The 14,447-nt window shown below is 40.9% G+C and overlaps 2 protein-coding genes across 2 annotated transcripts; both read right to left on the bottom strand.

Moving 5' to 3' along the window:
- Positions 1-1,128: 1,128 nt before the first annotated feature.
- lix1 (limb and CNS expressed 1) lies at positions 1,129-4,669 on the bottom strand (the record flags this gene model as incomplete). The annotated part of the gene is given in 7 exon segments (XM_079223027.1): positions 1,129-1,163; positions 1,166-1,487; positions 1,589-1,666; positions 2,783-2,878; positions 2,969-3,115; positions 3,897-4,102; positions 4,594-4,669. Coding segments are annotated over 7 exon segments (960 nt in total).
- Positions 4,670-5,932: 1,263 nt separating this feature from the next.
- riok2 (RIO kinase 2 (yeast)) lies at positions 5,933-12,067 on the bottom strand. The gene is made up of 10 exons (XM_079221678.1): positions 11,936-12,067; positions 11,149-11,287; positions 10,942-11,058; positions 8,717-8,892; positions 8,534-8,622; positions 8,225-8,416; positions 8,031-8,123; positions 7,344-7,763; positions 6,773-6,872; positions 5,933-6,409 (listed from the first exon to the last, which is right to left on the bottom strand). Exons 1-10 carry the CDS (start codon positions 11,999-12,001, stop codon positions 6,248-6,250), a joined length of 1,554 nt encoding a protein of 517 aa, XP_079077804.1. The 5' UTR covers positions 12,002-12,067; the 3' UTR covers positions 5,933-6,247.
- Positions 12,068-14,447: the final 2,380 nt, after the last annotated feature.

Consider the following 14,447-nt stretch of genomic DNA (forward strand, 5'->3'; position numbering starts at 1 on the left):
ATTATACAGACTACGAACACAGTAAACACAACCGAAAAGCACACTGGCTTTCTGAAAGGTAACACATGCTACAGATGGACATCACTCTTTAATGCAGTGTGTCCCAAACTGGGGGGAAAAAGAAAATAAAGTGTTTGTATAATATATTTATTGTCATACAGTCAAGTATGAGGTTACTCAAAAGCACAGACATTTTCTATACATGTTCAACAGGCCTGAACTGAGTTATTGGTGCTGTCGCAATAGCTTTTAACTATTAGTGACATTAGAATCTTAAAACATTTTCTGTCGTACAAGACAGTACATGTGGCTGGCAAATGCAATTACACTGACTTACTACATACTTCGAAATGAGATGCCCATCATCTTCCTCAAGTGGAATGACAAGATGATGGCAGACCTTTAAGATTGACAGAACTTGTCGCCTGTGTAAAAAGAATACAGTTGTTGAAATATCCCTCAACACATCAATGATAAAAATGGCTAAGAAATTGTAGAATATTTCCAATTTATGGTTAACCTTAAAACATACAATGACTTCATTATATGTTCTCTGAATGGACTACTCTATTTAACTAAATTAGTTAAATCTTGAAGGTTTTGTCAACATTTATAAGTTTAAATGGAAAGAGGACGAGAAGGCGGGCAGGATTGAGTTTGGTTAGTAATACTTGTCAAGAAATCAAGATATCTTATCCAAGAGAAAGATCAAATCAAGACATGTCAGTCACACAAATAAACAGTCCTCCCCAGTGCAGAGTTCCCTTTGAACCTTGCAAGACAATCGATCCTGTCATCTGGTGTCATAATTGTTTACTTTGATCTCAACAAAGGTGATTATATACAAGACAAATTATAATAACAATTTTAAAAGTAATCTAATTACACTGAAATTAATAATTGCTCAATCATGTAGTCTGTAATAGACTTTAAAAAGCACCTTACCATTACCAGCAAATGTTCATATGAAGGCTCAAAAAGGTCACAAGTCAAAGGAAAAAACATTTATTTACAATTGTATACTACAATGATAAAAAATAAAGAAAAAAATCTGTGAGCACGGTCAAGGACTGTTAGGAGGAGGCTGTGTGTTTGCGAGAGGTTTGACAGGGTGGTTGCTTTGTGTTTTTATGGAGGGTTGGTGAAGGACTGCAGGGTGGGGTTATCTGGACTTCTGTGTCCTGGCTGTATAATGTTTGTAAAGGAAGTTGTTCTTGCTTGTATGTTTGACTCAACGCCTCGCTGAAGGCGTCAGGTGTGTGGTGAATGTATGCTTGACTCAGAGCCAAACTGAGGATCTCTGTCTTTTCCTTGTAGAAGCGCAGCTCTATGCCTTGACGGCGAGCCAACACCAGCTCCCTCTGCACCACCTGCAGCTCTTCCCCGAGTCGCCCCGGTGACCTCTGCTCCCGTTCGAGCCAATCCAGAGCCATGCTGCTGCGTATATACTCATCAAATCCTCGCTGAGAGTAATAGGTAATCACACTCTGAGGGGGAGGAAAGAACATAAGCAATCATCAGAATGTAGCAGCAGATGTTAAAGTTAGCTGAAACCAGGGATGAGATATGACCTTGGCAAGACCTGTACCTGTCGAGAGCACTGCCTATCCCTCAGAGCCTTCAAGGTCCCATTCCACTGCAACAACTGGAATACTGTCATCATCTCCTACAAAGGGAACAAGAGGGGGAGAAAGTCGGGGAGAATGAGACACACACAGACACAGAGAGAGAGAGAGAGAGAGAGAGAGAGAGAGAGAGAGAGAGAAAGTATTGTGCAATCCCTTAAGTAATGACTTGAATAACAAACCCAAACATCCAGCTCTGTGTACATAGGTCTGACAAAGATAACATATTAGCAAGGTATTTCTTGAGCTCACACCATAACTGTGGATGATTGGTTTGAATAGATTTTGTAAATCTCTATGCACCAGGTAGGTTTCACCCTGATTTATAAAACACTGACTGTCTCACTGACCAGCTGCCATGTGTTAAGAGCTAGTGGCATTAGTGTCAAACATAGAAAGCCTATACATTAACTGAAATTGACCTAATGAGACACAGATGGAAACATAACACACAAGTTGTCTGGGGTTGAAGTCCATGTTGTATCTGCGCATCTGTTTCCAGCTTTGCATCCACTCAGTGCTACTTATTGAGGATTCTGTATGACTTCCAAGATAACACCTCCTGGATTGACTGCATGTATACATCATCTGAAGCACCGGCAGCCAAATACCTTATCACTGATGCTGAGTGTGCAGAGATTGTAATGTATGTGTGTGTGAATACATTACATCGTGTGTATGTACAGGTGTGCACGTATGGAGGTGTTTATATTACTTGGAAGCTCTTTAGCAGGAATGATAATGGACCCATTTCCTTCTGCCAACAACCCTCTTACTGCAGACGTATGCTTATTTACACAAAGGTAGACATATTAGATGTTTCAGAGCATGACTCCCTGCCTGGGTCTAACTGAGGGTGAGATGGCATGGGAATAAATGACCAAAACCATTCTGGGGGAGCAATGATAACAATGGCGGGTGGAATAACCCCCCAGTGGTTGTGATTATTGTTATGTTTGTCTTAATAATTCCTAATTCTGTAAAATGATACTGCTTTAATTGGGGTCCAATTATAAATAGACAATTTAAGATCCCTTAGCAGCAAAGTACCCCTTCACAAAGTCTGAATCCTTTGAAGTAAATATATATTTCACACAATTAGCACATGGTTTATGAGCACAGCTAGAAGAAAAATAGGCTCTGGCTTTCTGTTTTACCTGAAACTCCAGCATTGTCTTTCCTATGTGGGAGTGGAGCAGCAAACTGTAGGTTCCTATGCTGGTGCTTGAGTCACAAGCATCTCCTACAGAGACCTTTACAGAGACAACAGTGCAGGTCAACATTTACGTTGCAACTAAATTCTTGTAATAAAAATGAAATACTGTGCGTTTGCACTGGTTCACACTCACGGCACTGTCTGTGGCCGCCTGCTGCAAACTCTGAGTGATGAACGGAGGGTTGATGCGTCGACACGGCAGCTCGTTCACAAGTGAGTTCATCAGCGCCACACGAGCTGCATCCCTCCGAGCTTCAGCCGGAGTCTCACACACCTGCGGATGAGGAGACGATGAACATAACGGGTTAAGATGTGAAATAGAGTGCAAGAAGAAGTGAAACGTTGTCAAGTCAAACAGAAGTTTCTAGGTCTGCTGATATATGTGAGCCTAAGGTTGACTGGTTTGAGTGAACAAGTTTCGCCCACTTAGTCAAATTGTGATTTTTTTTACACTTCATTACAGCTAATCATGGGATCAGACCTCAATTCATCAATGAGATTAGAACATAAGAGGCATTCACAGATAACCAATCACATGCCTTCTCTGAGCTGGGGGCTGCTGTCTGGGTCACAATGAGCCCATTGAGAGGCATTGTTGGATTTAAACGGCACAACATCAATTTAACTACATCTTAAACGTGTTTGTGACTGTGTGCTTATCCCTACTAAATGACCTTCAAGTGTTGCTTGTAAGCTCTTACCTCTGACAGGGAAGTTGATGTCAGACAACAAATACTTTTGGTCAGAAAACTGTTTGTGTGAATCAGGGACTGTTTTATTATTTTATAATTTAGTTTAGATCTAGTCTGTGCTGTTGCAAAATGAAGAGAAACAATTGCAGATTAAACTGTATTAATACATGTATGTAAATGTAGTAAATAATAGTTAATTTGAAACAACTGGTGTTTCCACGCTCTTTGCAATTTCACCGTCAAGAGAGAAACATCACCTGCATTATGTATCTTCACAATACTTGGAGTTTATTTTTGGTACTTCCAACGTCATGGAGGACGTGTGGAAATCCTGCTAGGCAGCACAGATGATAATAAACACACCTTATAGTTACCAAAGCAGCTTCCTCCTGGCAAGGTGACATAGCAGACATATGGAGGACCAGGGGCCGGGGCAGACTCGTACAGCAGCAAGCTCGCTGTGTGGATGGCCGTGTCCCCAACAGAACCATCGGATTCACTGGAGGAATCATTTAACTGACCGGTCTGCCTCTGCTCCCAGAAGTTATGGAGCATGGCCACTACATTCACTGCACATGTATAATAAGGACACATGTCTAAGTGAAGAAGGATTAACTTTCATTTGTAAAATATTTCTATATATAACAGTTTCTTTGGTCTCGCTCTGAGTAAACATGTAAGAATGCGTGTAAATGTTAACGTAAATATAAAAGCCACACATTTGTAAATCAGACAGTGTTTGTTTAAGTAGAATTAAGAGCTGGAAGTGGCAGACCATAAGTTATACAAATCAGGATTTTGTAACACTTTGAGCTTATTCTGACCCTGAAATCGGTTTAAACGTTTCCTGCGTCCTTCACTTTGTGCCAAACTATTGGCTGTAGCTCAGGCTATGGCAGCATGGATACGAAGACTGACACTTGTTGAAGGAGTACTTTGCAAGAAATATAACGAAGTAATGAGAAAACAATCGGTTACAACAGTTTGATTCTTTTATCTAAAACAAAAAGATATGACCATTTCCTGTTGAAAGCAACATCAAAGCTCCTCAGTTACTCACAGTCTTTGGTTGTGGCGTCAGTCTCACTCTGTGACAGGTATGACATGATGCTCTCCTCCATGTCACTCATCTTCATTCAGTGTTTACTTCCACAGCTGCACAAATAAAATCAGTCCACTTTTCTCATCAAAATGATCCACCAAAACAGCACACATGACGCTAGAAATGAACAACCGACTCCGCCACCACAGCTCAGGATGGGAACATCACAAGGAATGAACTCAAAATGTGAAAGCCCATCTCCTCCTCCCCTGTGTGAACATCCCACCAGGGTTTCTTATTTGAAGCGGACCACCTTTGTCACCCTCGCTGCCCATTAGCTCAGAGGGCCCCTCACTCTTTCTACACACACACACACACACACAGAGGTGCCGAGCTGGAATGCTGAGCCCCTCCCCTCCGGCCATGCAGCTGGCTAATCCCTGAAGAGAGTTGGACAGTTAGAGACCTGCACAAAGTTGCCAAGTTAAACCACAGATGGCACAATGTGCCACCTTGAGGAACAGGAATAATATGAATGTGTGTAAGGTATATTACTGGAAGCAAATGTGTATATCAAATACACTCAGTGCCCTCCATGTTAGGGACAATTCTACCCAACATGAAGTGCATAAGATGTGTGGGGGTGGGATACTTTTGACTTCACACACTAATTTGAGACCACAGAGCCCAGGGTCTGAGCTCCATTCACCCGCTTCAATATGAATGCCCATTGTTCAAGTCTGAATTCACACACTCTCTGAAAGCCTCTTACATATAAATGAACCAAATTCTGAGGAAGTGGTTTCTTAGCTCCCAAGTCCTCTTCTTTTACATATCATGCCTCAGTTGAGTTTTGTCAGGGTCACAGAGCGTTGGAGTATGCATGTCCATTGCATGCTGAATGTGTTGGTGTGTTCTGGAGCATGTACGTTCTCACATGCTTTTATCAAACTCTGTTTCTGATTGGTTGCTGGGAAGGTGGAGATAGCAATTTATTCAAGCTACTATAATAGTTGGGAGATCTTTGAATAGACTGAGAATAAACACAAGGTTTTCATTAACTTTCATTCTGTTTGATTCTTAAAGCTACACTCCCATGAGTCCTTCAGCAGTATACCCAAAATTAACCTGAAACGACTCATGGTAAATGTTACTTAATATATGTATATCTATTGTTTCCATCATGAAGTTATTATAGGAGCATAAACTAAATATAATATGCTAACTTGACTACCAAGCATGTTTAGCAGAGGTGCATATGATGTCCTGTCAGAATTAATTATTTCTTCTGAGACCATTCTTTTGAAAAAAAAAAAACACAGAAAAACCCACCTCATTATTAATTTAAAAGGTTTATTTATCAATCATACAGCTTCATTATAAGGAGTAAATATTTAAATGACACTGTACGTTTAACATGATAGTTAACTACAGTTCAGATAGAAAAACTGCTTGTCTTCTTGACAGTGATGATCTGCTGAATGCATAGTTTTCTCTCCTCCCTTGTGTATTTCACATTGCAGTATGGAGCAGTTGAGGTGTTGCAGAGACACTAATGCTGAATTTTTCCATCGAGGCATTTTCAACTCTTCAGACAAAAAGAGCAGTCTGGTAACCAGAAAAAAAAAAACCACCACATGTTGACGCAAATGCATTCTGTCCATCTCTGCAGTTATCCCCAGAAGGAGGCACAGTCTACACTCGACTTGATATCATTTGCGTTCTCTCTCCTGGCTTTGGTCACCAAGTTGGCTTCTCCTTTCTGCAGACGCCTCCTCTGTGCAGCCTTCTGCTGTTTGCCGAGCTGTGTCCGCACCTTCTGACGGACTACCTCCTGCAGGACACACGAAAACAACGACAGCTGGTTACTACAGATTAATGTACAGACGCCCGTCTGTCTCGGCAAGGCAGACACAACAGTATGTAGACATTTTTGTTTCTGCTTCAAGTCAACAGTCAAATTCTTTGACAAATTGAAACACCATATGAAAGCCCTTTAGCAGCACCTACAGGACATTTCAGTTCTTTCCAAAACTGATACTATGATTGCTACATTTAGTAAAGTGTCCAAACTTTCAAGTGATCACCTCAGTCTTTGTATTTTATAATTACACTGTATTAGTGTATGGCGCTCTCACCTTCACGCTTGAATAATACAATTCACTGCAGACAGCTGTGCGTGTCAGTGCTTTCTTACCGGTGGTATTGTGGAGCAGCCTCCTATGCTGCCCATTGTACCCTCACTGTCTGTCCTCATCCTCCTGTGATCGGCCATGTGGAGAAGACTGTCTGAGTCTCTGCAGGAGAACACACACAAACAACCCAATTGCTATTATGGCAAACCAAAAAAAAAAAAAGGAAATTACTGTATAATTTACATGTTTTTTACATTACATTTCATTCAGCTGACGCTTTTATCCAAAGCGACTTACATTCTTGCTCTATACACCATAGACACAGCAACGGGGAGCAATTAGGGGTTAAGTGTCTTGCTCAAGGACACATGGACATGGACTAGCGGAGCCGGGGTTCGAACCGCCAATCCTCTGATTGAAAGAGGGCCATGTAACCACTGAGCCATCTTTGCTTAATTTGATACAAATTATACTAGATTTTATTCTCTGAAAGTTATCAACCAGGCCTTCGTATTAACAGATGTAACATGATTTGTTGGCTCTTTACCACAGCTGCATGCGGCGTGTTCAAACTTGATATCATCTTATCAAATGTGTTTCATGTTGGATATTGATTATGAGAACTGTGTTTACCTGAAGGGTTTGAACACTTTGTTGGCAGTAGAAAGGTCTGGACACTCATCCCCTGCCTCATTCAACGCTTCCTCCAAGTTCTTATCTGGCTCTTCATCACTTCTTGCAGTAGATGTTGTCTCAATCTCTTTTTGTTCTTCCCCGTTTTCACTCTTATTCTCCTCACTTTGGATGTCTGCATGTGAGTCGCTGACTTTCAGACCTTCTAGTTCCAGCAATGCATGCTTATATTCCTCCATGTGCACACCCTCTTCTGCTTTTTCTAGCTCCCCATCTGTTTCCTCTTCGTCATCGTCCTCCTCCTCTTCTTCGTTGTCGTCATCATCATCGGGTCCAGCTGGGTGTAGCATTGCACCATCTCTCTGCATGTCTTTGGTGAAGCCGCTAGCTGAGACGTCGACATCTAGAGAACTAGTCCGCCTGTAGGAATAAACAGTGACAACAAAAGATCATTTAAGACTTGCTTTTCACTTCCAAATAGTGACAAGATAAACAAATTAACAATGCAAAATGTAATTTTTCTAAGCACTTGAACAACGTTCAAGTAAATACAATCCAGTTGTTTCATTGTATAACACAGAGCAGACAACATGAGGTTTTCCATCACGCATCTTAAATAAACACCAAGACAATTGTCATTGTATGTCAGGGGTTTTATGGCAACTGAACATAACTATGCATAGTTACCTGATGTCTTTGAAGGTTGGAAAGAGCTCGCTTTCGTATTGGTATCGTCTGGCAAAGAAATCTCTGATACATTTGACATCTCTGTCAAAATACCTATAATCAAATGTAGGAAAAGTGAACAACGGATAAATCTTTGTCCGTTTTAATAATTGTAGGTGTTTGTTAATTCTCAATTTCATAACTGAGACACCAACCATTCAGCATTTGCATGTGTGGTGGACACCATTTGAGGGAAGTCAATCATAGTTATGTGGTCCTGGTCGTCCAGCATAAGGTTGAACTCGTTAAAGTCTCCATGAATCAGGCCGTGATTGGCCAGTTTGACTATGAGCTCCATGAACTCATTATACAGGGCAGATGGATCCTGCAGCTTATGCACCTGACACCTGAAAGACAACAATATACACTAAATGATATAAAGGGACAGCAAATAGGAAGTGTGTGCTATTGCTATCACTAAAGTAATATATAAAGCAAGAAAGAAGGATGGCTGGTTTACATACAATGGATATCCATTGATGAGCTCCATCACAACAGCATGTCTGTTGTAGTCTATAGGTTTAGGAACAGGAAAGCCCCGCTCATACAATGCCTGAAAAATTACAAGACGACATTTTAGCAATTGCTGGCAACATTTTCTTTCTAGTCCACACAATTTGCATACTTTCTCTGATTTGTTAGATTACCTTCATGTAGGCAAACTCCTTCATGGCAGACAGGCGAGAGAGATAGAGCCAGGACATGTTCTTCCTGTGATGGTGGTAATCTCTCTTGTTCTTCAGGTTCCTGAAGGAGGTACGACCTAATCTGTGAAGCTTCAGCGCGTACTGCTCGTCGTTTGGACTTGCCACAATATATATATCTACAGGAAGTGAGCACAAACAAATATTTCTATGAACAAGAGAGTTTCTGCCATTGTCCAAGCAGCCTGGCAAACTGACATAAGTCATCAACAACTAGGGAAACATTACACAAACTGTTGGCATTTGAAAGACTACAGTGAAGTGGATTTTTCAGGATCTATTTATGTTATTATGGGTAATAACGTATATCTTGATTTTTACAGTGATTTATATGAGAAAAAACTAGAGGGATGAAAAATAGTTTAATATTATTTAAGAAGAAAGAAGAAATTATCCTTTATTAAACGTCTGGCCACTGAGCCCGCAGTTTCGCGTGGTGACACTCGAAACGTCTCTCTAAGTTTCTAAAATATTCATATTACCGCGATTATACAGCGCAGAAATATAATTTTACGTCTGGCGGAAAGAGGAGACTTCCTGCTTCCGGGTGCCTGCCGAGGCAGAGCCCAGCATAATTTTAACATCATCAAGCAAGCGAAAGGGCAGCAGTGTGTCATCTGACGCTGGTAAAAAAAAAAACGAAAATCCTTCTCTGTGATTTGTTGAATCATATGTTCGTCGCCAATTCGTGAACTAAACAACCAATGTACACTCAGGAAGTCTCAAAGGACTACCCACCGGAGCATATACACACGCTACAGTTTTTAGTCAGAGAAAAGCGACATCATGACGACAAAGAGATTCAACACGGAGGAAGCAAGACGCATGATTCTGGAGAGCAGCGAGGACGACGACATGGCATCGCCATCAGAGCTCGAAGGCTTTAGTTCTTCTGAGGAAGATGGGTAAGTGTTGTTACTAAACTTTGTTACGTGTCTGTAAGACTGCATGGTGCAAACTAGTAATGTGTACACTGTGCAGGAGAGCACGCCACGCGGTGCACACTGCTGCTCACGTTACTACCAGTCATGATCTGAGTAATATTTACACATAGTATGCGGAGCACTCTGCTCAAATTACTACCACAGTCATGATCTGAGTAATATTTACACATAGTATGTGGAGCACTCTGCTCAATCGTTACTTCATCTTTCTTTCAACTGACTAGTGTTCATTTATTTTACAGAGAGGAGTACTAGCCACAAAGAAGTCACCGAGAGGCTCCATGAGATGGATCCGTGATGGCCCCATCGTCTATGTGAAGTGGATGGACACGAAGCCCCTTTTTATCATTTTGGTGAAAGGTCTGAAAGACCATATTTCTACTCAAAAAACGATAATAAAAGATTTAGTTTTAGACATTTATTTACATGTATCTACCATTTTATTCATATCTTTCACTGCTTTTGTGAATCTAAAACCTTTGGTAAACCAATTTCCATCACCTAAACAGAGTTACCACATGAGTAAAGTTAGGTTTTTTCAAGTGATCTGAATAATTTCAAAAAAAATAAATAAATAAAAATAAAAAAAAATCGAGATTCCATTTTTCAGCTATAGTGTCATATTGCAACATTTTTCTCTTTACACTTTTGCCTTATGACAATGGTGCCTCCTTATATAGATAGCTGAGATTGTTATGCAATTTATGATGTAAAACATGGGTATGTATCTTATATGAAAGTGCCTTAAAAAGGTGAATCTAAGAAAATGATGTAAAATTGAGAAAACCGACTGAAAATGACCTCCAATGTTCAGTGTGTTAATCCCGTTGGGGAAATTCTCAGCATTTGACCCATTCTTGGTTAAGGAGCAGTGGGCTGCCCTGTGAGGCGCCCGGGGAGCAGCTACCTTGTGGTTGCGAACGACCACTCATCCCCCTGAGCTACAGCCGCCCCTAAAAATATTGTCTGTTAGAGAAAACGTATGGCTATGATTTCATTTCATTTTAAGTGTTAGGCCTACTATTTACAAACTAGTGTGCATTTATCTGGGATGAATCTAAGTCTAAATATTCAACACTTTGCTTGCTTGTGTGAACCATTATGAGATCAAATATAATATAAATAAATAACTATTATCATGCCACTGATTTTGACAGAATCACACAGGCCAAACGAGAGGTGGCTATGTGAACATATGCAGACTATGTGCAACTTATTTCTTACCTGACTCTTTACCCACACCTATCTGGTTGCCAACTGAAATGAGAACTTCTCTGGAGCAGAAGGTCTTCAGAGCCAAGTAGTCATATCCTCCATTGTTCAACCTGTAACCCTGCACAGCTGAAATCAACAGACACATGCCACATTAGAAATATGACCTAAATGTACTATGTAGTGAGGTTCAGAGAGCATTCCTGTGTATTTTCTTACCCTTGGAGCGTTCATACGCCACAAGTTTGTGTTTGACAAGCTCTCTGAGGACCTTGTTGCAGCCGCCGTGTTTGAGGTTCGCTATGGAGGCCAGGAGACTCACTGGAACAATCTCATGGTTCTTCATCCCCATCTCAACCTGTGTGTGGGAAAGTTCACAGGAAGAATCGGATCAGAGCGCGGCAATTCAAGCCTGCTAGCAGCAATAGTGCTGCAGAGCTGAATTGACATGAAATGATCATGGCTTGATGAGACCGTGGCCTGGGATCATTTGGGGCATTTGACTGCTCTTACCCTAGGGCTAGTTTAATGGCCATAGGACGCACTACTGTGACTGTGGAACAGTGGCATAGTGCTGTCTTTTATGCAAGGATGCAGTAAGTCTTTAGTTCAAATGACCTATGTTACTATGGAGCAAGGAAACAATGCCTCCTTGCTTTGTCTAACACAAACTGCTGAAACTGAGACGGTCTGTTTACAACATCCTGCGTGCGTGTTGGGTTCTTCTCCCTTTCTGCCCTTTCTAGGGGCATGAGCGAGGATTGTTTTAAGATGGACTTCACAATGTGAACGTCTCTCAACTTTCTAGAGTGACAACACAGACGAAACGTGCATACAACGGGAAGCAACTGTTTGATAGCCCGGATATGAGTTAATGTCAGAGCAGGTTGACGTAGGTTAAGTAAGTTAATATAGCGTTAGCTCGCGGCGGGTTGCTGAATATGGCCGTTTAGTTAGCCTAGCACAGGATACCGGTGAGCTTAGCTGACGTTAGCGCGCTACTTACCGCTGTGAGGACTCGGAAGTCATCTCGAGATAAGTATCTCAACACCACGACGTTCAGTTTCCCCATGTTTCAACCCGATAACGACCAGAAAGTGTTTTACTATTACTCTTTGGGCTCAGCCGTCCACATTTCTAGTAAACACACGTGCAAGTCGGAAGAGAGGGTAACGGAATGACGTCACTTCTGGTATACGTTCGACGGCGTCAACTTGACGCAACAGCGCCTGGTATCTTTACCGCAACAATATACTTTATTTCTATAATCTATGACAATAAAGCGGAGGCACGGAGTAATAAAACACCACATATCATTAGCATCATATATAGTAGTGGTCCATTTACTGTCATCTATCATCGGTGGTGAGTTCAAGTAGTTCCGCCTGCGCATATGGCAAGATGCATTAACATTTACTAGATTAGATTAGATAGACTGGATATTCATTACTGATATCTGCAACATCATTTTGCTCAGTTAAAATTCTATTTTAAGTTATTGGTAAGTATATTTTGAATTATCAAAACTTTAGATATCCTTTATTAAATTAGTATGATTCAAATTACTTTTACCATTCATGTGTATGGAGTTTTTCATTACATATAGCTACAGTTCAGTTGAGGATATCTGCAACTAGATTATGACTTTAGTTGTAATTCCAGTTACAGATATCTGCAATTGAATTTGGATTTGTGATTATTTAATTAAATGATTTATTTGATAAGGGGACAGTGCACATTAGTAAAAACATTTCAGTAAATGCGCCAGAGTTAGCCAAGAGGCTATTTTTCATCTGTATTCCCGAGAAGCAGATGTTAAAAAAACAACAACCTAAAAACAGAAATAAGATTAACTATACAAGCTTATAACATTTTAACATATTTTACAATGCGTGCACAAACAATGAATGAGTGAAAATATTAAAAGACATAGTATCCTCATTCAGGAGACATTGTCAAGTACTAACAAGACAACACATTATTCCAGTTCAAGGTTTAATTAGTCAGAATGACATTGGAGATATCTTGAACATCTTTTATGTTTAGTGCATAGAGTTTGGGAACATTAGGAAGTTCTTTGCATAACTTCGGCCAGTTTTGCAGAAGTCTGATCAGGCAGATTAACTGAAACCCCCTCGCTGTGTAGGGTCTTTCATCAAAAAAACCTCTCTTTCGATAGTCACCAATGGCAGAAAGTGTGGATAGAAAATATGCCTTTGTCATAGCAGAACTTTTGAGACAAAATGCACAGGTATAAATAATAAAAGGAATGATGGCCAAATTCCATTTGGCTGCTTTAATTTCAGACTCCTGGTATTGTGCATGGCTGGCTGTCACTGCCACAGCAGAGTACAATGCACCTGTGTGTTTCCTTCTATGAGAAGTCCCTCATGTAAATGAGTTGTGGAGGATTATTATAATTGGTAGTATTGTTTGGATGTTTGACTAAACATTTTATTTATTGTGATTGTGTTAGATAGTATTTATTGTTTGGTAGCTTGTTTGGTATTTTGTAATCGTGATAGAGCAGCAGTGCTGTGAGTCCAAGAGTTTCCCCTCGGGGACAATAAAGTATATCATACCTAAAATTCAAGAAATATATCTAAAGTGATGCTGCAGGAAACACTGCATCATGCCAATGCAATGTGTGTGTGTGTGTGTGTGTGTGTGTGTGTGTGTGTGTGTGTGTGTGTGTGTGTGTGTGTGTGTGTATGTGTGTGTGTGTGTGTGTGTGTGTGAGAGAGAAAGAGAGAGAAGGAATTAAAATTATTTAGCACCAGGTTTCTGTTGCCATAGCAGCTGGATTCTATGCATTCTGTGGGCAGGTACGTTCTGAACAGAGTATTTACTCAGGACTGCCCTGTGACAGACAGCACTCTGTTCTGTTCACACACACACACACACACACACACACACACACACACACACACACACACACACACACACACACACACACACACACACACACAGAGCATGCCTGACCTCTCTTTGGACAGAGGCACTTGCTGAACCGCAGAATGTTAAATAAACCAATGGAGGAATTCCACTGAGTCAACACAGCCTGTGGAAGTGGAGCACTCACTCTCTCTCACTCTCTGTGTGCGTGCGTGTGTGTGTGTGTGTGTGTGTGTGGGAACAAAATCAGGCAGAGGTGTTTTACTGACCTTTGCGTCATATAACTGTAGATCCTAGAATGAATTGGCTCTTTTATTAGTAATCAATTTACTCCAAAACCTTCTAGTTTATTACCCAAGATAAATGTGTGCAGAGAGCGCAGTGAGACAACGAGCTCTGTGTGAGTCACTCAGTGTCTCTAAGTGCTCTGCAGGTCTCGTGAATGTTTGTTTCAAACAGTTATTCACACTCTCCGCACTGCGTCATGGTAGTGTTCTGTGTCTATGACAACTCAGGGCTCCTGTCTGTTAACTTGTGTCACTACGGTGTGCTGTGTGCTTTAACAGGTGTGTCTTGGTTGTAATATATATCTATACCCCACTTTACACAGGTGTTGGACAAAA

This window comes from Taurulus bubalis (genome assembly GCF_910589615.1).
Source record: "Taurulus bubalis genome assembly, chromosome: 8".
NCBI classification, from domain to species: Eukaryota; Metazoa; Chordata; class Actinopteri; order Perciformes; family Cottidae; genus Taurulus; species Taurulus bubalis.

What these genes read in the sequence shown, in the direction of transcription:
- riok2 (XM_079221678.1), bottom strand. Translation starts at nt 12,001, where the DNA reads ATGGGGAAACTGAACGTCGTGGTGTTGAGATACTTATCTCGAGATGAC. An exon ending in ACACATGCAAATGCTGAATG is followed by an intron (nt 8,124 to 8,224) that starts GTTGGTGTCTCA and finishes ATTTGATTATAG; the next exon opens with GTATTTTGACAGAGATGTCA. An exon ending in CCAACCTTCAAAGACATCAG is followed by an intron (nt 7,764 to 8,030) that starts GTAACTATGCAT and finishes TTATTCCTACAG; the next exon opens with GCGGACTAGTTCTCTAGATG.